Source organism: Triticum urartu, chromosome 2A (genome assembly GCF_056163025.1).
Source record: "Triticum urartu cultivar PI428250 chromosome 2A, HENAU_Tu73, whole genome shotgun sequence".
Classification (NCBI taxonomy): Eukaryota; Viridiplantae; Streptophyta; class Magnoliopsida; order Poales; family Poaceae; genus Triticum; species Triticum urartu.
Window position 1 is genome coordinate 136,353,177 of NC_141874.1, and position 22,937 is coordinate 136,376,113.

The 22,937-nt window shown below is 44.9% G+C and overlaps 3 protein-coding genes across 3 annotated transcripts; 1 reads left to right on the top strand and 2 right to left on the bottom strand.

The window, feature by feature from the left end:
• Positions 1 to 1,158: 1,158 nt before the first annotated feature.
• On the top strand, positions 1,159 to 5,505 carry LOC125536340 (nuclear transcription factor Y subunit A-5). The gene is made up of 7 exons (XM_048699541.2): positions 1,159 to 1,344; positions 2,699 to 2,792; positions 2,886 to 3,048; positions 3,463 to 3,575; positions 3,653 to 3,718; positions 4,234 to 4,401; positions 4,803 to 5,505. Exons 2-7 carry the CDS (start codon positions 2,748 to 2,750, stop codon positions 5,157 to 5,159), a joined length of 912 nt encoding a protein of 303 aa, XP_048555498.1. The 5' UTR covers positions 1,159 to 1,344; positions 2,699 to 2,747; the 3' UTR covers positions 5,160 to 5,505.
• A 363-nt stretch (positions 5,506 to 5,868) lies between these two features.
• On the bottom strand, positions 5,869 to 8,203 carry LOC125536341 (6,7-dimethyl-8-ribityllumazine synthase). Its single transcript, XM_048699542.2, has 4 exons — positions 7,777 to 8,203; positions 7,597 to 7,677; positions 6,380 to 6,555; positions 5,869 to 6,234 (listed from the first exon to the last, which is right to left on the bottom strand). The coding sequence occupies exons 1-4, from the start codon at positions 8,060 to 8,062 to the stop codon at positions 6,040 to 6,042; spliced, it is 738 nt and encodes a 245-aa protein (XP_048555499.1). The 5' UTR covers positions 8,063 to 8,203; the 3' UTR covers positions 5,869 to 6,039.
• An 861-nt stretch (positions 8,204 to 9,064) lies between these two features.
• On the bottom strand, positions 9,065 to 10,720 carry LOC125536342 (DUF2996 family protein). Its single transcript, XM_048699543.2, has 4 exons — positions 10,376 to 10,720; positions 10,001 to 10,212; positions 9,652 to 9,724; positions 9,065 to 9,385 (listed from the first exon to the last, which is right to left on the bottom strand). The coding sequence occupies exons 1-4, from the start codon at positions 10,575 to 10,577 to the stop codon at positions 9,204 to 9,206; spliced, it is 669 nt and encodes a 222-aa protein (XP_048555500.1). The 5' UTR covers positions 10,578 to 10,720; the 3' UTR covers positions 9,065 to 9,203.
• Between the last annotated feature and the right edge of the window lie 12,217 nt (positions 10,721 to 22,937).

Below are 22,937 nucleotides of genomic sequence, written 5' to 3' on the forward strand. Positions count from 1 at the left end.
TACTTTCGGTACTAGGATCGGTCAATTGTGAAGACGTACGACTACATCAACCGCGTTGTCATAACGCTTCCGCTTACGGTCTACGAGGGTACGTAGACAACACTCTCCTCTCTCGTTGCTATGCATCACCATGATCTTGCGTGTGCGTAGGAATTTTTTTGAAATTACTGCGTTTCCCAACATCACTATCAGCTTTTAATCTCGTGGCTAGAAAGAACAAGAGAAGTGACAACCCCCTTGTCTTTGTTGGGTGCAAGCAATTATTTTGTTTGTGTGCAGGTGCTGCTAAAGATGTTAGTGTGGTGCCTCCTACTGGTTCGATAAACATTGGTTTCTTAACCGAGGAAAATACTTTTTGCTGCTATGCTACATCTCCTTTCCTCTTCGAGGAATCCAACAACTCATACAGGAGTAGCACACCATCGTTTTGTTGTGCTGGAACCAGTTCACGACCGAGCGGTGGAGTCGTGACCCGTCGTCGGCATTTTGCATCTGTCATGGTCACCACGGTCAGGGAAGGAGAGGGAGGGGCGTCCCTGCTGCTACATGAGGGTGCTTGGCTTGCTGGCGATGGAAGGAGATCGAGGGAACGGGCCTGTTGCTAAACGAGACGCATGTGGTGTGTTGCTAGGCGGTCAGGACGACAAAAACTTTTGTCAGGGGGAAAGACGAGAGGTGTGAGTAAGAAGGACCGAAGGAGAGAGATAGACGACTGAGATAGGTCAGACTGTGTGTCTAGCAGGCGACTGTCGAACCTTTGCTTCGGTCGACCGGGGCCTAGCACATCCCTGGAGATATTGTAATGGTTAGCATGTTATTCGAATTCAGGATCTTTTGTTTGCATATTTAGTAATGATAACAATTAAAACTCTTTTAGCTTGAAAATACCCATAAAACCACATAGACGTGCTACATAAAGGATGTGTCAACCTAGTGATTACGTGAATCTTGGTGTACCCAACAATATTTGAGGAGACGTTCTCGTCGACTAGGTGCGTGTCGATTTTGTCAATCTCAAAATGATCATAGGTTAGGATGCGTGAGTGCATTTATAGAGATGAGTGTATATGGGTATACTGTGTTAAGAAAATTATTTAAGGTTGGTGACGTGACACTAGTGGACAGAAGGCCATTTATTCCCAGAAAGAAAAGAAAGAAAAAGAAAAAGAAACGGTAGGTCGCATATTTGGCAGCTAGAGGAGAGTGACAGTCCCCTCCTCTTCTTGATCCTTCGTGCTTCCGCCTCCGCTTCTCGCCTTCTCCGCCCATAATCTTTCTCGGTCTAAGAAGGATTCCACCGGACAAGGCACAGCGGGAGGATCTCGAAGGGAGAATACGGGGGAGGTGACTGCCTGACTGCTCTCCCGCCCCCATCCGAGAAATCCCCAATCGTGTTCTTGCATGCACCGCCCTGCCAAAATCGTTCTCATCTATTTCCATTTCCTGGAGTGCCTTCTTGGTTCTTGGTTCTTGATTCTGGCATGCCGTACTATCACTCCGCAGCTGGTTTGGTTCGATTCATACCCCTCGTGATTTTTCCCCCGTTGGGTTGGTCTCGTGGCCTGCCTCTCCGATATTTGGGGCTCTTTTGTAGGATTCTTGGTTGGCGTTGCATAATTTTGGTTTCTGACAGTACGCTTGTTTGTGGGGGCAGCGTTGGTCTGCTTACTCTGGCCACTGTATTGGCGTTTCATAGGAAGTCCAGGCTCTCGTGTAGGTGTTTTAGGAAAGTGGAGTGGATGGAAATTGGACTCCCCTTTTGCAGGATTTGTTGGCGTGAAGCTAAATTCTGTGTGAATTGTGACGATTTCTGCTGATTGACAGTGACAGGAAAATAGATGCTAGTTCATATGGACAGTGTCTGAGTAGGCCTTTGTTGTGTTTGATTAGGTAAATTTCAAGAAAAATGCAGACACTTAAGGGAATTCTGGGGTTGGAACTTCAGGCCTAGCATCCTCCACTAAAAGTAGTCTAGGATTCCTGTTGGTGTTCTGCATGCAGTAGGTGCAAATCTAATGCTGAAGTAGAGCTAGTGCTTAGGGAAGAAAACTGACGTTTCTTGAAAGTAGGACTATTCAGCAGAAATCTGAAAGAACCCGAATGGGAGGTAACACGCCTTCCTTGACTGCAAGAGGAACTACTCTTTGTAGTATAAGCTAGGTATGCCGTCTATTCTAATGTTGGATGATTCCATTGGAAATGGACGACTGCAAGTGATTGTTTTTCATATGTGTTATACCTAAATTTGGAAGTAAAGGGCACTGGTGTGTTGTGTCTATCTTTTTATATTGGTTCTCGGATGATGCTAATTAGGCTAGATATGTCCCATTTCTACATATGCTGGACATTCCTGATTGCTCCCTTGGTTCAGGCAGCTCTTGATCGTATGCATGAATACTTGTGGTAGGATGCCGCTTATTTGTTGGAATATTTCTTTTTCTGGAGTGTTTATCACATTCGTGACTCCGATATTGCCAATTATCTATTTCCTGTGTTCATAAATATATCTGTTTTTCTGGTGTGCTATAATAGTGATTGCCTAATGAACTGCAAGTGATTGTGTATAAATCAAATTCTTCCTTAATGATATAAACAAAGTGATAGGGGGTCGCTGCTGCAACTGTCCTTTTACCATGTTTAATTTAATGTTGGCAATATAAGGCGCCATTTCAACTAAGCTAATTAGAAATCCCTGCAGAAAAATGTTGCTTGGAGCTAAGTGATACCGTAATATAACGCTAACACTTATGTGTAAAATGGAGGATCATCCTGGCCATCCTATTTCCAACTATGTAAGTAGTTACTATTTATAGTCAAACCTGTGTTTTTTTGGGGGTTTTTACGCCACAAATAACAAACTTATCAGCTGGCTTCTGCGCGCGTAGGATTTCTTGTCAGGGAATGGTGTTCATACGAATAAATTAGTCCATAAGAACTACGACCGGGACTCCTCATCAGCCAAGTCTGGCCGGTCACAACAAGAAGCATCTGCAACGAGTGACAGTGGTCTAAATGAGCAACACACCTCAAGACCCTCATCACAATCTGGTAATGCTTTATCTTTAACCACACTGTCACACTAGTAATCTGCATATCTCTGCAGTTTCAGCTCTTATGATGTACTAACAGTGTCAAAAAACGTCTTATATTTTGAGGCAGAGGGAGTAACAATTCTTTTCTTTTCGTTTCGTTTCTGAGTTTAGGTATGCATTATGTGTGCCTGTATTTTAATTATCGGCCACCCCTACTACTATGCTTCTTACCAATGCCTAAACTCATTATTTGCATTTTCTCAAAAGATGAAGAGAAGATTATCTCTTAAACTATAACTTCTGACAGGTCTTTTGCTTTATTAGTGGCTCTTCTCTCCGATGATGTTCACATCTCCGAAGCCCCATTTACAATGAGGTGAATTGATCCGATTATATCTTCATGCTAACAGTAATAACCTTTTTGTTTCAGACAATGACAATGATCATGGGAAGCCCGATCAGCACATGGTAAAGCCGCTTTTATCTTTGGGGAACCCAGAGACTGTTGCTCCCCCACCAATGCTTGATTGTAGTCAATCATTTGTAAGTTCATGTCATCATGGGAATTGTTCTCTATCTCATATCCTGCCTTCAGTTGACCAGCTATTTTTTTGTTATAGGCATATATTCCTTATACTGCTGATGCTTATGCTGGGATCTTTCCAGGATATGCTTCGCACGCTATTGTAAGTTTACTCTATCCTTTTACTCTCCAAATCCTGTAAGATCTTTTACAGTTCAAGGTGATTACATATCTCATTTATATCTCTGTGGTCCATTTATGAGTTCTTTAAATTCGTTTACGATTTGTTGAGTTTTGGAGATCTTATCATTCTGCTATGGCTTGGCCTCATTGAGAAGATAATCTTTCTACCTCCTTATTGCTGAGTTCAATTACTGTTGAGAAGCAACAGAACACACTAAAAGCGTCCTCTTAAAAGGATAAAGAAGTACACAAACAGATCTTTCACTGTTTTCGCATTAAGGACTTGAGCTTTATTGATTGCTTCAGAAATAATGGAAACAAATAGATAGGATTAACTGAAATCATATTTTGATCCTGCCAATGCACATGATAGTGGTCATATTTATGGCATATAGTTTCATGTGATTGTTAAATAAATGTCCCTCCCTTCTTGTCATATTTATCAAAAGAAAGACTAATGGTCCTGCATCAACGATTTGTGTATTATTTACCCAGGTTCATCCCCAATTAAATGCTGCAACAAACTCTCGTGTGCCGCTCCCTGTTGAGCCTGCAGCAGAAGAGCCAATGTTTGTTAATGCAAAGCAATACCATGCAATTCTTAGGAGGAGGCAGATACGTGCTAAACTGGAGGCCCAAAATAAGCTGGTGAAAGCCCGGAAGGTAATACAATACTGAAGAATTTTGTATTTGTTCCTATACTATTTTTTTGTAAAGAGATGCTTCTGTTTTCTCTGGTATTTGCTGACTGCTGCACCAATGCATAGATTTCAGCTACAGATTTATTAGGCTACCTTGGTAATATTCAGAGGACTAAATCTAATCTGACCCTGCAGTACATTTTTGTACTAAACCTTGATAAAAACCTCTGGCAGAGGCATATTCCTAGTCTTAAGTACATACCATGTTGCAAATTGCAACATTCATTTGTTCAGCATTTTAGTTCCTGAAGGCTTGTACCCATCTACTTAGAACTATAAGTTTTACCTAGCATTGAACTGAAACCACGACAAGAATTATGGAACGGAGGGAGTACCTTTTCTAACATCGCCCCTTACATGCAGCCATACCTTCATGAATCTCGGCACCGCCATGCCATGAAGCGAGCTCGTGGAACAGGAGGGCGGTTCCTCAACACAAAACAACTCGAGGAGCAGAAGCAGAAGCAGGCTTCAGGTGGTGCAAGCTGTACAAAGGTCCTTGGCAAGAATACACTCCTTCAGGATAGCCCTGCCTTCGCACCTTCGGCATCAGCTCCCGCCAACATGTCAAGCTTTTCAACAATCAGCATGCTGGCTAATCAGGAGCGCACCTGCTTCCCCTCGGTTGGCTTCCGTCCCACAGTTAGCTTCAGTGCACTGAATGGCAACGGGAAGCTGGCAACGAACGGAATGCACCAGCGGGCTTCCATGATGAGGTAAAGCAAAGCATCCTCTGGTGCGCTGCCGGTGGCAATTCATCCTTGGCTTATGAAGATGTTCCGTAAATGTGTTGCAATATCAGTTGGACCAAGACATTGTTACGAGTCCTTTTTGAGTTTCATCTAGTTGAAAGCACTGGTGTGCTGACGGCACTATGTGGAGACTGAAATCTTCATCATATTTCTTTTGTGTGTACTTATTCAAATAAGGCGCATCCTGACTATCCCAGAGACCGGAGTTGGGCAACCATAGGCCTATCCTTCCTTACCTGTTGTGAATGTATCTGGTACTTAACTCAGAGATGGTTGAGCCTCAAGCTTTGACGAATGATGTTGCAGTTTGGTAACTTTGCAACCTGCTTTGCCTGATTTCAGTACCTGCAACTTTGTAGAGTATCACATTTTGCATTTGATTTGGTGACTTGCCACAAACACAAATCACATTGGGCTTCTGAAACATGAACTTTCAAACAAACCTGAAAGTGATCAATTATATATGGTCTTAGTTTATGTTACATGAGTCAATGAGGAGCAATAAGATGAACAGCTTAATTGTACTTTCTATCTCACATTTCAATGCTCATCAGCACACACTAGCTTCTGCCACAAAAATATTTCATTGGCAATAGGAGTAAAATCTAGGAATAAATTGCTTGCATATTAGTTACTGGGAAATGGAAATTCTGCCCTCAATATGGAAGGCCGGTGAGTACAAAAAACAAAAGAGTTCTGGCCTCAAATATCTCAAAATGCTGAGCAGAACTCAGGTTTAAAGGAGATGTTTTAGCGACACAACATCAATATACAGACCCAATGGTAGACAATTTACAATCTGGGCAAAAAGGAGTTATGAGGTGGAAGTGGAAAATGGCTCTTCTGGTTTAAAGGGAGGCACTCATCCTCAGCACCATTTCAAGCCTCTCGGCCTTGCGGTAGTCACTCTCAGTGAGGGTTCCAACAGGAAAAGGTGTAATCTCCAGAACTAGGTGAGGGCCGGGGAGCTCATCAAACAAGGCTCTTACATTGTAGCAACATACGCTCTCTCCATGCGCGCTTTCCCTCCTGATTTGACAACCCTGAGTGCAAGTTGAGGCAATCAGTTAAAAGAGCACTGATTTTAGAAGAATAAAAAGATACATGCCTAACATCTCAGTTTGTGAGATGCAAAGCATACAAAGCAGCTAGACGAATGTATTTGCCCTGGCTGAAGAATGAAATCACCTTGTGAGTGGAAGCATCCACAAAATTGTCATCTTCAGATAGAACCAAAGCAATTTCTTTAAGAATTCGGCGACCTTCTTCCTTTGAAGGAACTCGGTACATCCTCTTCAGTGTGCCTTTGGTTGTGGGTTTCCATTTACTGACTAGCTTCCACTTATCCTGGCCTTCTTTGTCGCCTGAATAACAAAAGCATACATCAGCTTCATGTATGAAACCATATGGGCAATGAACTAGAACTACGCGTGTTCTGCAATATTTTCACAACTTTTCAATCTTTTAATAGCTAAATGTGTTCTCTATCACAAAATATACTTAGAAAAGAAGCAAGTGATGTTCAGTATCTTCCGCATCACACAAAAGATGTTCAGTATCTTCCGCATCACACAAAAGATACTTAGAAAATTCATAAAGTGATGAAAGTAAAAAGTATCTAGATTTCACAAATCCTCCATGTAAAACTCTTCCCAATTTGAGAGGTTCCTTACAAATTGTTAAAATTCATGTAAAAAGTACTCTCTCTGTACGGATAAATAAGGCATATTTGACTGTTAAAATTCAAGTTATAGCTGTAAATTTTCTTTAACGATGTTTTGCCAATAGTTACAAAACCACAATCATAAGGAAAATACTTCTGAATAAGAATCCAATGAAATCAGTTTTAGGATCAATTGTTGGTCAAAGCTTGAATTTGACAACCAAAATACACCTTACAGCCACCCATCTAAGTACTACAAACAATCCACAAATAGGTGCAATATTCTCATTATTTCTCATGCCAACAGCAGATGAGGATGTATCTGTTCCATGATAGTAGCAATCCACAACATGAGGCATGGCAGTTGCCTTTTTCTACATCTCAAACAAAATTTCCCCACAAACTCCTCATGACAAAACCCTCCTTGGGAGCACCCACACACAAAATGCTTCCACCTTATCAGTCCCAGTTTGACCAAACCTCATCCAAAGATGAAAAAGGCTGATTATCCCCCATGTACTTTGCTCCGTGGTACCAAGCAGAAAGCTTACTCAACAGATTCTAGAAAGAATATATTCTTCCTTATCCACAATCCAGCCAGCCCAGACCCACTACCCAGGATATACCAAACTGTACAGTTCGCAGGTCACAGCATTCACATTCCACTCCACTAAACACAGCATGAGCAGCGGTGCACAAAAGATCATTATCGACAGAACATTTGAATCCACACCGCAGATACCTGGTGCGCCGCCACGGAGCTTGTCGGCCCACTTGGAGAACCCTAGGTCGCTCTCCCCGGCGCCGTCCTCGCCTCGAATCTCTGCACACACCACGCGGAGATCAGAAACCCATTTCCCTTCCTGAACCAAACCGCGCGAATCATCGCATCATTCGCGGCGCGGGCGCGCGATGTCATTACCGTGGGAGAGGAAGGGGCTGCGGGGGGATCCCGCGAGGCCGATGTGGATGAGCGCGTAGTAGACGCAGAGGCGGCCGGCCCAGAGCAGCACGGGGCCCTCGAGCAGCGAGGCCGCGATGGGGCCCACGGCGGCGGCGGAGAAGGCGCCCGCCGCGGCGGCGCGCCGGTGCGGGCGGGCGATGGAGGGCGGGAGGAAGGGGGTCTTGGACGCGGCGGCCGGCGGCCCGCGGAGGGCGAGCGGGCTGGGCGCGGCGGCGGCGGGCGCGTGGAGGAGGTAGGCGAGCATGGCGATTGGCAGAGATGCGGTGGCTAACTGTAAACCGTGGGGCGCGCGTGTGTTCACCTCTCCCTTCTGTACTTCACTCCTCCAGGTTTGCCACCTTCGTCAGTGCTGCTGCGTGGTGCAGGAGGAAGAAAAAGGAGAACCGAGAAAAAGATAGTGCTATTGGTTATACAAAAATATAAACTTTTGTAATGGATCTTTTAATCAGAAATAATGATTGGTATATTATGCACCAATCTGAACTAGGAGTATCATCCAAATGCAACATCTAATCAACCATGCGGATAGAGTTGTCGTGTTCCGTTTTGGATAAGAGCTGTGCATTACAGGTGTGTGTGACATGTCGCAGGATTTTTACGAGGCCGACCTAGGAAGGTTCATCATGGATTCATGGTGCACGGTTTCTTACTTTCTTCTCGACAAAATCTAGGTAACAACTCAAACCAACGTGAGGGAAATGTGTGATCTGCACCTGGAGCGCAGAAATCAACTTTTCTTACTTGATGGTTTATCACTGGATTCGGTGGATCGGCGTATTCAAATTACTTTTCGTTGTTCATCTTCAGATTGCTCATGCATGCATACGACGATCCTCACTTCATTTTTTTTATCTTTACACTGACGATTACTAAGATATCTAGCACTACGCGGCGAGTCAGGCTATGCATGTGGTGGCTTCAGATAATGGCGAAATGCTGAATGGGATGGAGTGCGACTGGAAGGACTTTGGGATAGGTACAATACAGCTTTCGGATGACAAACGGCGATGCTCTACTGTCTGCTTCCTTGCCGTGGAAAAATACTGGGTTTTGGATTGTACCCGCTGATGATCGTCAGGAACCTTCCGGCAGAAACCAGGGCGGTCTGGCCCATGGAGGCCCAGCCAAGCACAATTAGCCCTCTTTTTTTCAATTTCAACAACAACCCATTTCTTTGCTCACAATATATGGTTTGTTGAGGCGACCATCTCAGGGCAACAGTTATCATCAAGGTTGGACTTCATCAGAAGAAAAAGAATCAGATGAACCTTTTCCAGCATCTTTACTCAATTCACAATTAGGCATGGACATCTTATACACAGAGTAACTTGTGCCCGTATGATCACCCTGTATGTTGTGTATCTTTCATGTGTTGCTACTACTGACTACTCTGCAGGAGCAGGACTCAGGTCCTCTGCCCTCCAGACAGGGAGGACCCCCTGGCCGGCCAGCCTCTTGTACACCCAGAACACCACGTACTGTGGAGTGATCCTCTTCTCGTCGATCAGGAACGGCTCGATGGTGCTCACCTCCATGGAGTAGGACGTCATCGCAAAGCCCTTCGGTCCTGCGGTTGTTAGCCCATCGAAGTGAGAATTCAGATTAGTTGATATGTACTGTAGTAGAAATGATTTCGTTATGTAGTTTTTGGGCCATGAAGTGATTGATTACAGTAATTCGCGCCGAGATTTTCAGAAGTTTAAACGAGTAGCAAACTAGGTCAAGAAGGATTGTCTTGTCAACAGTATTCTCAGCAAGTAAACCAGCATTGCATTGCATTGCACGGGAAGAAACGGCATTGGACAGAAGGGTTCCAAAGTTAGTTTGTACTACCTGTGAGGTCTCCCTGCGGAAAGAAGGCCCAGAAGTAGTAGGGTATGTCTTCCTTCACGAAGGAACCTTCCAACTGCAAACCATCGACACCCAAAGGATCGATCAGAATGGCACCAAAGGAAGATTGCTAGCATTGCGTGATGGCTGGAGAGTGAGGAAGCAAGTGCCAAAACTGCTAAAATCACACCACCAGGACGTACTGGTATGCAAATATGCAATGAGCCAGTGCCATGCCTAGTGCTAGTTACTCATAGCTTGCACGGTGATAGTGCAGTAGCGATGCCAAATCACAGGTGTGTTGGGCCTGTGACTGGCGCAATCGCTTGTTGGTATGAACAACTGATCTCACCGTGTTGTTCTGGAAAGTCAGCACGACTTGGGACACGTCCTCCTCGGCCTCCAGCGCGGTCTTCAGAGGAGGGATGATCTCCTCCTCCATCATCTCCGGCAGTGGCTTCGGCGGGGCCTTCTTCGGCTTGGCCGCCGCTGGCTTGGCTGCCGGCTTCGCCTCCGCGGCGGCGGCTTCCTTCTTGTCACCGTCTGCATCCTTCGTCTCGCTAACTGCATCAGAAGTTCAGAACAGGCAAAATTCAGATACATCGATGCATGCAGCATCCGAAGCGTCTAAAGCTTCATGTGCTACAAGAACAGCGCGGATGATCATCACTGCGTACACCACTCCTGATGGCATAGTGAATTAAGCTGAGTGATCGAATGGGGGTACCCGTGGTTGCGGCGGCGGCGGTGGCGCCGGCGGATGACTCCTGCACGGCGCAGCAGGAGGCGACGGAGCGAGGGAAGGCGACGACGAGCGGCAGTCGCTTCGCGAAGAGCGGCGCGGCGGAGCACTTGCACCTCGCCGCCGCATGCCGGACCGTGAGCGGTGGGCTCGTGAGCCTCGGCGAGTGCAGAGCCCGGGTCGCCATGGGGACGAGTCCGTCGCGCAGCCGATCGACGACTTCCGGTGGATGGGTCGTTGCTGTCCACTGGTTGAGTTGGGTGGCGCTGCACCGACGCCGCTCTATCTGCACCCCGATGGAGAAGAGACCGGTGCCGCATGGCTGCTCGCCTCTGAGCCAGCCGTTTCCTCGTCTGCTGCTGTGGCTTACAACTTACAGGAAACGTGAGCCGCCCGATTAAAGGTTTAAAACCCGTTGTTGGTAGCTTACCAAGCAGGCCATCAGATCAACTCACACGAAAAGATGGAGCATCGTGTGACTGACATGGAATTCGATAGTTTGAATTTTGGAAAAGGAAAACATTACCCTTCAGCTGGCGGATGCAAGCAAAGCATCCGTCGCTTGCTTAGCCGTTGGATCCATCCTGATTGAGCGCCCACGTTGGCCACAAATCAGTCCCGGCAGCTAGTTTTCTTTTCTGTAACAAAGTTTTCTTTTCTGTAATAAGAGTCTTGTTTCAGTAGATTTCTGCAATACGGGACTAATTTCAAAAAGAGAAAAAACCAATTTGGTGGTGAAGATTATTTTTTCCTGCAATATGGGTCTTATTTCAAAAGGTTTCTGCAATAGACATCTTGTTTCACGAAGATTAAAAATAGTTCGATGATGAAGTTTTTTTTTCTGCAACAAGGGTCTCGTTTTAGAAACATAGTCCGAGTTACAGAAAGCATCAGAGGAGCACTTCATAGTTAGGGAGTGGGCGGCCAGACTTTGCAACATGAGTCATGTTTCAAAAACATAGCTCCAGTTGTAAAAAACGCCGGAGGAGCGCCCGACATGAGAGGTCGTCGTTGTGCTGGAGTGGAGCTAGTAGCTGCTCGCGGGGCTGAGGTGGAGGAGGAGCAGCAATTCCGGTGAGCGGCGGCGCCTAGGCGCGTGGCCTGTTGTCTCGGTGGACCTTTGCAACAAGGTCTTGTTGCAAACCCCCTAAGCGCAACAAGGTAGTTGTTGTAAAGGTCATCAACTAGCTGGGACGGTAGATCAGACGGCTATTGTTATAAATGTTTCTGCAACACCGCTCTTATTGTAAGGAAGGTCACGCAAGTGGACGAGTAGATCGGGTGGCCATCCTCACATCCATCCAACGACCAGTTACGTGGCGCATGTTTTCTAGTTATCCACCGGCCGACGTGTAACCTTTTACTACTATTAACGTTCAAGAACCATTGCTATATTAGGAGTCTCCGCTACTTGCAAATTACTCCCGCCGTCCCATAATATAAAAGCGTTTTTAATACTATATTATTATAGGACAGAGGGAGTAGAGTTCTTTATAAAACCATCAACCAAATACCCTCAGAATTTCAAAAAGAAAAATTCAAATACCCTTAGATCATTCCCACCTAATAAAGTTTAAGAGTCTATCTTACTTTGATGGTCTGCTATGTCATCTAACGGCTTAGGTTCGATGTTCTGCCGTGGACTACCACCGTGTGGATCGCTGCCCGTCCCCCACGATCCGATGAGGCATTCGTGTTCCTGAAATCATGCCAATGATTTCCTTCTAGACTCAGAAAGTCAGAAGTAAGCACACGCAGTCCTCATCGTGGATCGTCTAAAAAACTGCAGCCGCCATAGTCAGTCAATCATGAGCCCTCGGTGTCGTCCTCGTTGTCACGTCACACCTGCCATGCACTGCCAGCTCGGTACTCCACGCCTGCGCCGTCACCATCTCCCAAATCATAGCAAGTCACTCCAGCTAAAATATCCTCGCACGCCCGAGAAAACTACACACCATCATCATTGAATCCATAGTTTTAAAAACCGGACCGGCGATCGAACCGATGATGCTGTTAGTTCAGGTTTTTACTGGTCGGACCGCCGGTTCATCAATTCATTTGATGCGTTTTAAGCCATAGAATTATGTAAAAATAGGTCTCCGCACAAAAAATATATAATAAAAATAGGTCCGCTTTTTAAAACTATGGTCGAATCCCACCCCTCACTACCCTGCCTCTAGGCGCACGCCACGCCGCGACTGTGCCCGCTCCCTGAGAGTCTGACACCCGAGAGCTCCACCCCTCCTGGAGGAAGGAGAATCTGCGCGTGGGAAGATACGGTCTTCGCCATCGTGGTCGGGCTCGGATTTGGCGGCAGAGCTTAGTGCCCCCAATGGATTTTGTTTCGCCATCGTGGTCAGGTTCGGTTTTGGCGGCAGAGCAGATGTATTTTGTGTCCCCGCTGCCGTTTCGAGCTCGGGAGCCCCAACTCAGTGAGATGTCCTAGCCGCCCTCCGCTTCCCATGTTTCTGAATTGTCTTAGTAGAGTAGCTCCACTTGTAGAGGAATAGAGAGGAAGAATGGTGGGATTGATGATGTATTGCTTGAGCCTCATGGGCATATATATAGAAGTACATGACCTTCTTGAAGTACAAGACAAAATAGAATAAATCCCACGCTATCCTATACTTCCTAAATAATCACTATACTCAACACCCCCCCACAGTCACAACGGTAGTGACGCAGACGATGAGACTAGAGAAGAATCCCAAGGTTGTAAGCCGACGAACATCCCCCCACAGTCGTAACTGTCGATGCATCACGGAAATCGTGGCTGGAGTGAAAACCAACAAGTTTTCTCAAACAAGGTGGTAGCCCTTTGTGACGTTATCGAGGTAGCCTAGAGCGTAGGGTGGTGTAGCCTTGGTCAAGGTAGCCGTGAGAGGATGTCCTGGTCAATGTTGAGTCGGGGTGGCTAGTGTCGAGGTAGTCGTGATGGAGCCACGGGCGCAAGGAGGCACCGAGTCGGTCATGGGGACTCGGAAGTGGTGTGTCGGGAAGAAGAAGGTGTCGACGAGGCATCGCGCCTGGTTTGCCAAGCCCGGGGACACGTCGTGGATGAAGGCATGAGTCGGTGCTACCGGCACTGACATGAGTAGATGGATGAAGTTGATGTTGACAGGCATCACACTAGGCATGCTAGGCCCCGGGACACGTCATGGACGAAGGCATGCGTCGGTGTTTTCTGCATCGGGCATGCATAGACGGGGACCAGCATGAGCTGTACGCCATGTTCAGGGAGCTAGCAGAGAAGAACATGATGACGGTTGCGGCGCTAGTCGATGTGGGATAGAAGGTGCCGACGTTGACTGCGGTTGTCGGAGTAGATGAAGTGGCTCGGGAAGATGACAACGACGCTGGCGATGAGATAGTGCTAGACGAAGGGGGTGGGCGACGAAGTACACCACACATTTTTATCTATTTTGTGACGTTTCACTTGTGTCACGTAGAACCCTTTTTCGTCGTGAAAAATACCCCCATGACGTTTCCAACGTATCTATAATTTTTGATTGCTCCATGCTATATTATCTACTGTTTTGGACATTATTGGGCTTTATTATCTACTTTTATATTGTTTTTAGGACTAACCTATTAACCGGAGGCCCAACCCAGAATTGTTGTTTTTTTTGCCTATTTTAGGGTTTCGAAGAAAAGGAATATCAAACAGAGTCCAAACGGAATGAAACCTTCGGGAACGTGATTTTCTCACCGAACATGATCCAGGAGACTTGGACCCTACGTCAAGAAACAAAGGAGGGGGCCACGAGGTAGGGGGGCGCGCCTACCCCCCAGGCGCGCCCTCCACCCTCATGGGCCCCCTGTTGCTCCAACGACGTACTCCTTCCTCCTATATATACCTACATACCCCAAACGATCAGATACGGAGCCAAAACCCTAATTCCACCGCCACAACTTTCTGTATCCATGAGATCCCATCTTGGGGCCTGTTTCGGAGCTCCGCCGGAGGGGGTATCCATCACAGAGGGCTTCTACATCATCACCATAGCCCCTCCGATGAAGTGTGAGTAGTTTACCTCAGACCTACGGGTCATAGTTATTAGCTAGATGGCTTCTTCTCTCTTTTTGCTCAATACAATGTTCTCCCCCTCTCTTGTGGAGATCTATTCGATGTAATCTTCTTTTTGTGGTGTGTTTGTTGAGACCGATGAATTGTGGGTTTATGATCAAGTCTATCTATGAACAATATTTGAATCTTCTCTGAATTCTTTTATGTATGATTGGTTATCTTTGCAAGTCTCTTTGAATTATCAGTTTGGTTTGGCCTACTAGATTGATCTTTCTTGTAATGGGAGAAGTGCTTAGCTTTGGGTTCAATCTTGCGGTGTCCTTTCCCAGTGACAGTAGGGGCAGCAAGGCACGTATTGTATTGTTGCCATCGAGGATAACAAGATGGGGTTTTCATCATATTGCTTGAGTTTATCCCTCTACATCATGTCATCTTGCTTAAGGCGTTACTCTGTTTTCTTGAACTTAATACTCTAGATGCATGCTGGATAGCGGTCGATGAGTGGAGTAATAGTAGTAGATGCAGGCAGGAGTCGGTCTACTTGTCTCGGACATGATGCCTATATACATGATCATACCTAGATATTATCATAACTATGCTCAATTCTGTCAATTGCTCAACAGTAATTCGTTCACCCACCGTAAAATACCTATGCTCTTGAGAGAAGCCACTAGTGAAACCTATGGCCCCCGGGTCTATCTTCATCATATTAATCTTCCAATACTTAGTAATTTCCTTTGCTTTTTTACTTTGCTTTTATTTTACTTTGCATCTTTATCATAAAAATACCAAAAATATTATCTTATCATATCTATCAGATCTCACTCTCGTAAGTGGCCGTGTAGGGATTGCCAACCCCTTATCGCGTTGGTTGATAGGATTTATTTGTTTTGTGCAGGTGCGAGGGACTCGTGCGTAGCCTACTACTGGATTGATACCTTGGTTCTCAAAAACTGAGGGAAATACTTGCGCTACTTTGCTGCATCACCCTTTCCTCTTCAAGGGAAAACCAACGCAGTGCTCAAGAGGTAGCAAGAAGGATTTCTGGCGCTGTTGCCGGGGAGGTTCGCGCAAGTCAAGATTTGACTCCCGACAAAGAGCCATTTCTGGCGCCGTTGCCGGGGAGTCTACGCAAAAGTCAATATACCAAGTACCCATCACAATCCTTATCTCCCGCATTACATTATTTGCCATTTGCCTCTCGTTTTCCTCTCCCCCACTTCACCCTTGCCGTTTTATTCGCCCTCTCTCTCTCTATCCTCCCCCTCTTTCTCTATTTGCCTCTTTTCGCCCGCTTGCTTTTTGTTTGCTTGTGTGTTGGATTGCTTGCTTGTCACGATGGCTCAAGATAACACTAAATTGTGTGAATTTACCAATACCAACAACAATGATTTTATTAGCACTCCGATTGCTCCTCTTACCGATGCTGAATCTTATGAAATTAATGCTGCCTTGCTGAATCTTGTCATGAAAGATCTATTTTCCGGCCTTCCTAGTGAAGATGCCGCTACCCATCTAAATAGCTTCGTTGATTTGTGTGATATGCAAAAGAAGAAAGATGTGGATAACGATATTGTTAAATTGAAGCTATTTCCTTTTTCTCTTAGAGATCGTGCTAAAGCTTGGTTTTCGCCTTTGCCTAAAAATAGTATTGATTCATGTAATAAGTGCGAAGATGCTTTTATCTCTAAGTATTTTCCTCCCGCTAAGATCATCTCCCTTAGAAACGATATTATGAATTTTAAGCAACTTTATTATGAACATGTTGCACAAGCTTGGGAGAGGATGAAATTAATGATACATAATTGCCCTACTCATGGTTTGAATTTGTGGATGATTATACAAATTTTTTATGCCGGATTGAATTTTGCTTCTAGAAATCTTTTAGATTCGGCCGTGGGAGGCACTTTTATGAAAATCACTTTAGTAGAATCTACTAAACTCCTATATAATATTATGGTTAATTATTCTCAATGGCATACTGAAAGATCTACTAATAAAAAGGTGCATGCGATAGAAGAAATTAATGTTTTGAGTGGAAAGATGGATGAACTTATGAAATTATTTTCTAGTAAAAGTGTTTCTTCTGATCCTAATGATATGCCCTTGTCTACTTTAATTGAGAATAATAATGAATCTATGGATGTGAATTTTGTTGGTAGGAACAATTTTGGTAACAACGCGTATAGAGGAAATTTTAATCCTAGGCCTTATCCTAGTAATCCCTCTAATAATTATGGTAATTACTATAACAATTCTTATGGAAATTATAATAAGATGCCCTCTGGTTTTGAATCTAATATTAAAGAATTTATTACTTCGCAAAAGAATTTCAATGCTTTGATTGAAGAAAAATTGCTTAAGATTGATGAGTTGGCTAGGAATGTTGATAGAATTTCTCTTGATGTTGATTCTTTGAAACTTAGATCTATTCCACCTAAGCATGATATCAACGAGTCTCTCAAAGCCATTATAATTTCCATTGATGAGTGCAAAGAAAGAACCGCTAGGATGCATGCTAAGAAAGATGCCTTTATAAGAGCGTGTTCTTCTAGTTCCTATGAAAATAAAGATGAAGATCTAAAAGTTATTGATGTGTCCCCTATTAAATATTTGTTTTGAAATATGAATCTTAATAATGATGGGACTGAATATGATCCACCTTTACCTAGAAGGCGTTCCAAGAATTCAGAGTTTTTAGATCTTGATGCTAAAATTGAAGAAAGTGGGATCGAAGAAATTAAAACCCTAGATGTTGCTAAACCCACTATTTTGGATTTCAAGGAATTTAATTATGAAAATTGCTCTTTGATTGATTGTATTTCCTTGTTGCAATCCGTGCTAAATTCTCCTCACGCTTATAGTCAAAATAAAGCGTTCACTAAACATATCGTTGATGCATTGATGCAATCTTATGAAGAAAAACTTGAGTTGGAAGTTTCTATCCTTAGAAAACTTTATGATGAGTGGGAACCAACTATTAAAATTAAGATTAAAGATCATGAGTTCTATGCTTTGTGTGATTTGGGTGCTAGTGTTTCCACGATTCCAAAGACTTTGTGTGATTTGTTAGGTTTCCGTGATTTTGATGATTGCTCTCTAAACTTGCACCTTGCGGATTCCACTATCAAGAAACCTATGGGAAGAATTAATGATGTTCTTATTGTTGAAAATAGGAATTATGTACCTGTAGATTTTATTGTTCTTGACATAGATTGCAATCCTTCATGTCCTATTATTCTTGGTAGACCTTTCCTTAGAACGATTAGTGCAATTATTGATATGAAGGAAGGAAATATTAGATTCCAATTTCCGTTAAGGAAAGATATGGAACACTTTCCTAGAAAGAAAATTAAATTACCTTATGAATCTATTATGAGAGCCACTTATGGATTGCCTACCAAAGATGGCAATACCTAGATCTATCCTTGCTTTTTATGCCTAGCTAGGGGCGTTAAACGATAGCGCTTGTTGGGAGGCAACCCAATTTTATTTTTATTCCTTGCTTTTTTCTCCTGTTTATTAATAAATAATTTATCTAGCCTCTGTTTAGGTTGTGTTTTTGTGTTTAATTAGTGTTTGTGCCAAGTAGAACCGCTGGGAAGACTTGGGGAAAGTCTTGATATCTTGCTGTAAAAAACAGAAACTTGAGCGCTCACGAGAACTGCTGCCATTTTTATTTGGAAAGTGATATTTAGTTAATTATTTTTTCAGATGACTAATAGATAAATTCCTCACATCCAGAAATTTATTTTAGAATTTTTGGGGTTCCAGATCTTGCGCTAGCTACAGATTACTACAGACTGTTCTGTTTTTGACAGATTCTGTTTTTCGTGTGTTGTTTGCTTATTTTGATGAATCTATGGCTAGTAAAATAGTTTATAAACCATAGAGAAGTTGTAATACATTAGGTTTAATACCAATATAAATAAAGTATGAGTTCATTATAGTACCTTGAAGTGGTATTTTGTTTTCTTTCGCTAACGGAGCTCACGAGATTTTCTCCTTTCAGTTTTGTGTTGTGAAGTTTTCAAGTTTTGGATAAAGATTTGATGGAATATGGAACAAGGAGTGGCAAGAGCCTAAGCTTGGGGATGCCCATGGCACCCCCAAGATAATCTAAGGACACCTAAAAGCCAAAGCTTGGGGATGCCCTGGAAGGCATCCCCTCTTTTCGTCTACTTCTACCGATAACTTTACTTGGAGCTATATTTTTATTCACCACATGATATGTGTTTTGCTTGGAGCGTCTTGTATGATTTGAGTCTTTGCTTTTTAGTTTACCACAATCATCCTTGCTTTACACACCTTTTGAGAGATCCATACATGATTTGGAATTTGTTAGAATACTCTATGTGCTTCGCTTATATCTTTTGAGTTATATAGTTTTGCTCTAGTACTTCACTTATATCTTTTAGACCACGGTGGTGGATTTGTTTTATAGAAACTATTGATCTCTCATGCTTCACTTAGATTATTTTGAGAGTCTTAAATATCATGGTAATTTGCTTAAGTAATCCTAATATGCTAGGTATTCAAGATTAGTAAAAAAATTCTTATGAGTGTTTTGAATACTAAGAGAAGTTTGATGCTTGATGATTGTTTTGAGATATGGAGGTAATAATATCAAAGTCGTGCTAGTTGAGTAGTTGTGAATTTAATAAATGCTTGTGTTGAAGTTTGCAAGTCCTGTAGCATGCACGTATGGTAAACGTTATGTAACAAATTTGAAACATGAGGTGTTATTTGATTGTCTTCCTTATGAGTGGCGGTCGGGGACGAGCGATGGTCTTTTCCTACCAATCTATCCCCTAGGAGCATGCGCGTAGTGCTTGGTTTTTGATGACTTGTAGATTTTTTCAGTAAGTATATGAGTTCTTTATGACTAATGTTGAGTCTATGGATTATACGCACTCTCACCCTTCCATCATTGCTAGCCTCTTCGGTACCGTGCATAGCCCTTTCTCACATTGAGAGTTGGTGCAAACTTTGCCGGTGCATCCAAACCCCGTGATATGATACGCTCTTTCACACATAAACCTCCTTATATCTTCCTCAAAACAGCCACCATACCTACCTATTATGGCATTTCCATAGCCATTCCGAGATATATTGCCATGCAACTTTCCACCATTCCGTTTATCATGACACATTCATCATTGTCATATTGCTTAGCATGATCATGTAGTTGACATAGTATTTGCGGATGGTAACAGGAGGCAGGGGACACGGTGTTTTACACAGGTTTGGGCCCTCTTGATGGAGGTAAAACCCTACGTCCTGCTTGATTATTCTTGATAATATGAGTAGTACAAGAGTTGATCTACCACGAGATCGGAGAGGCTAAACCCTAGAAGCTAGCCTATGGTATGATTGTATGTTGTCCTACGGACTAAAACCCTCTGGTTTATATAGACACCGGAGGGGGCTAGGGTTACACAAGGTCGGTTACAAAGGAGGAGGTATGCATATCCGTATTGCCTAGCTTACCTTCCACGCCAAGTAGAGTTCCATCCGGACACGGGACGAAGTCTTCAATCTCGTATCTTCATAGTCCAACAGTCCGGCCAAAGGATATAGTCTGGCTGTCCGGAGACCCCCTAATCCAGGACTCCCTCAGTAGCCCCTGAACCAGGCTTCAATGACGATGAGTCCGGTGCGCAGTGTTGTCTTCGGCATTGTAAGGCGGGTTCCTCCTCTGAATCCACCGCGGAAGAGTTTGAATACAAGGATAGTGTCCCACCCTGCAAAATAAGTTCCACATACCACCATAGAGAGAATAATATTTCCACAAATCTAATCTGCTGACACATTTTGGCTGCATGACATCACGCCATGGCCCGATAATTATTTGAACCGTTTTTCTTTAACCAGCCCCGCACATAACGCTAGGCGGTTTCTTGACACGTCTTGTCAAAGCAGAGATCGTGTTCCCTTTATTACGGGATTCTCATTAATACGGACGTGGGTAACCCAACCGTGCCTAGGACTCCTAGATCTTAGGCAAGTCCCAAACGGCCACGAGGAGGACGCTTGATATTCGCCCTCTTTATAAAGGGGCAAGGCTTTTACTTTTTTCCCTCCCGTGCTCAATCGAATCCTTCGCCCGCCTCAAGTTCTAACACCCAAAGCCCAGGTCAGGTGCTTCGGACCTTCAATCATGTCCGGATCCAGCCTTCAAGGCCGGTGGATGTCTTCGTCCATCACGGAGGAGGACATCAAGAAGTTGAGGGAGGCCAGATATCTGACCGCCGAAATTTCGCATAGGCTGCCCGCCGGAGGGCAGGTCGTCCCTACTCCCGAACCCAACGAGAGCGTTGTGTTCGTCTCCCACTTCCTCCGAGGACTAGGCCTTGCTCTGGATCCCTTTGTCTGGGGTCTTATGTTCTATTACGGGCTGGATTTTCACGATCTGGCCCCGGATTCCCTTCTTCACATCTCGTCATTTATTGTCGTTTGTGAGGCCTTCCTCCGCATTACCCCTCACTCCGGCCTATAGCTCAAGACCTTCGATGTGAAGCCGAAGATGGTCGAGGGGCAATACGTGGCGTGCGGAGGTGCTCTAATAAGCAAAATTGCTGACGCTCCATGGCCAAAGGGTTCCTTTCCAGAGGTGTCCGGATTGTGGCAACGGGAGTGGTTCTACGTCACAGCTCCTTGAAGTGCCAAGTGGGTAGCTGCCCCCACCTTTCGCTCAGGCCCTCCACCACAACTGATGTCATGGATCAGCAGGGGCTGAGCTGGGGTCCAGCCAAGGACGTGCCAATACTACAGAGCCGTATCCGAGATCTCTTCGAGGGAGATTTCAGTCTGGTTATGGTAATGCAAGTTATGCTGGTTTGTCGAGTCCAGCCTTGCAAACGCCGGCCCCTCCGCATGTGGGAATTCAACCTGGAAGGACCATGCACTATTCAAAATTTCCTCGGCATGACGCACGAGGAGATGTACAAATCATTCTTCGGACCCCAAATAGAGTGTCCGGACACTACCGAGGACGTAGGCCTGAGCAGCAACCGCACCGCTGCCCAAGTAAGTAATCCCATGGCCGAACACACTGTCCTTTTATTTATCCTGACATCATTATGAAGAATCGCTCTTTGACCAGGACTGGATATCAAAGGCGAAGATGATCCGGTGTTCGGCCCCCCTTCCTGAAGGCTTGGACAATCCGGTGTTGGAAAAGATGCTTGAGACAGCACCTTGTCTAGTGCCCTCAAAGGAAGATGAAGGGGGGAATAAAGAGGGTGAAAGCGGGCCTCCATCACTACCTATTCCAATCGAGGGAATGAGCGCCCCCGCGAGGGAGGATAACCAAGGGGAAGAATCTGACATTCTCTCTCCCCGGGGAAGGAAGAGGACTACCTCTGAAGATCCGGAAACTAAGGTTTCCAAACGGGAGAAGAAATCTCCGCCAGAGGGTCCTGCCTCGGAGGGTATTCTTGCCGCACAGTGTCTGTGCGGGGATCAGCCCTCTACTGAGATGTAAGTAATCAAAAAGTACTTCATAGTGAAGATATCCTACCTTACTTCCGAAGACAATAACTGATGCTTGTAAATTGTAGCCCGGATCACAGCCCTTCTCGACAAAGTTCATCTTCGGGGGATCTTCTTCCGGAGATGATGGAGAGCGAAACGCCTCCCCCGGACTCCCCAGCTCAAGAAGCGGGCGACCTTGAAGTGTCGTCACGAAGGGTATCTCCGGATCCAATATTGCCAGAGGATAACCCTTTAGCTGTCCGGCATCCCCAGTATCCGGCTCCTGAGGAGAGCGACAACAAGGGTCCATACTGTGTGTGGTCGGACGTGCTGAAGGATCTTCTGGGGAAAGCTGTCGTCTCGGAAGCGCATCGTACACTAATGGGTACGGTAATTGAAAGGATTTCATCCGCCGAAAGCGGTTTGGACGAAGCTTTTATGAGTCTGCTGAAAGGCTTTGAGTTACGTAAAATAATGTATACCTTTAATTGTACCGCATACATTAGGTATGCCCATGCAGATAGTAGCCCCTGAGACTCTGGTTGTCGTCAAGAACGGCGGCAAACAGAGGATCATAGTCCCAGGTAATAACCAGACCGCCTGTATGTGCAGGTGGTTGAAGCTCCGGTGGCTAGCCGGACTGATGGGTTTGCCAAACTAAAGCGACAGCTAGATGCGGCAGATGCCGACATCGTGCTTGTCAACAAGCGGCTTGACGAGGCACAGGGTGAGTGATTTTTCCTGGTGATCATCACATAATAAGAGCAGCAAGATGCCAGTATCTTTAATATGTTGTGACTGCAGATGGAGCTGCCACCGTGGAGACCCTTCGGGCGGAGCTTGCCCGAGCCAAGGAGCAAGCAAGGAGTAGCAATGCGGTCACTTTAAAGGCGGCCGAAGAGTTAAGGGCCGAACAGGCCGCACATTGCGGGAGCAAAGAAAAAATTGCCAAGATGGCCATGGAGTTAAAAGATGCTCCTGACCGTTACCGGCTTCTTGAAGAGGAGAACCGGGCGAAGGCGACTGACCTGGAGAAGGCCCGGG

Bases quoted from the DNA above. Each gene is read 5' to 3' on its own strand.
- LOC125536342 (XM_048699543.2), bottom strand. From the start codon at position 10,577: ATGGCGACCCGGGCTCTGCACTCGCCGAGGCTCACGAGCCCACCGCTC. The intron at 10,213-10,375 runs GTACCCCCATTC...CTTCTGATGCAG, and splicing joins CGCCGCCGCCGCAACCACGG to TTAGCGAGACGAAGGATGCA. The intron at 9,386-9,651 runs GTAGTACAAACT...TAACAACCGCAG, and splicing joins TCCGCAGGGAGACCTCACAG to GACCGAAGGGCTTTGCGATG.
- LOC125536341 (XM_048699542.2), bottom strand. From the start codon at position 8,062: ATGCTCGCCTACCTCCTCCACGCGCCCGCCGCCGCCGCGCCCAGCCCG. The intron at 7,678-7,776 runs GTAATGACATCG...TGGTGTGTGCAG, and splicing joins CAGCCCCTTCCTCTCCCACG to AGATTCGAGGCGAGGACGGC. The intron at 6,556-7,596 runs GTATCTGCGGTG...TTTGTTATTCAG, and splicing joins GCTCCGTGGCGGCGCACCAG to GCGACAAAGAAGGCCAGGAT.
- LOC125536340 (XM_048699541.2), top strand. From the start codon at position 2,748: ATGTGTAAAATGGAGGATCATCCTGGCCATCCTATTTCCAACTAT. The intron at 3,576-3,652 runs GTAAGTTCATGT...TTTTTGTTATAG, and splicing joins TTGATTGTAGTCAATCATTT to GCATATATTCCTTATACTGC. The intron at 3,719-4,233 runs GTAAGTTTACTC...TTATTTACCCAG, and splicing joins GATATGCTTCGCACGCTATT to GTTCATCCCCAATTAAATGC.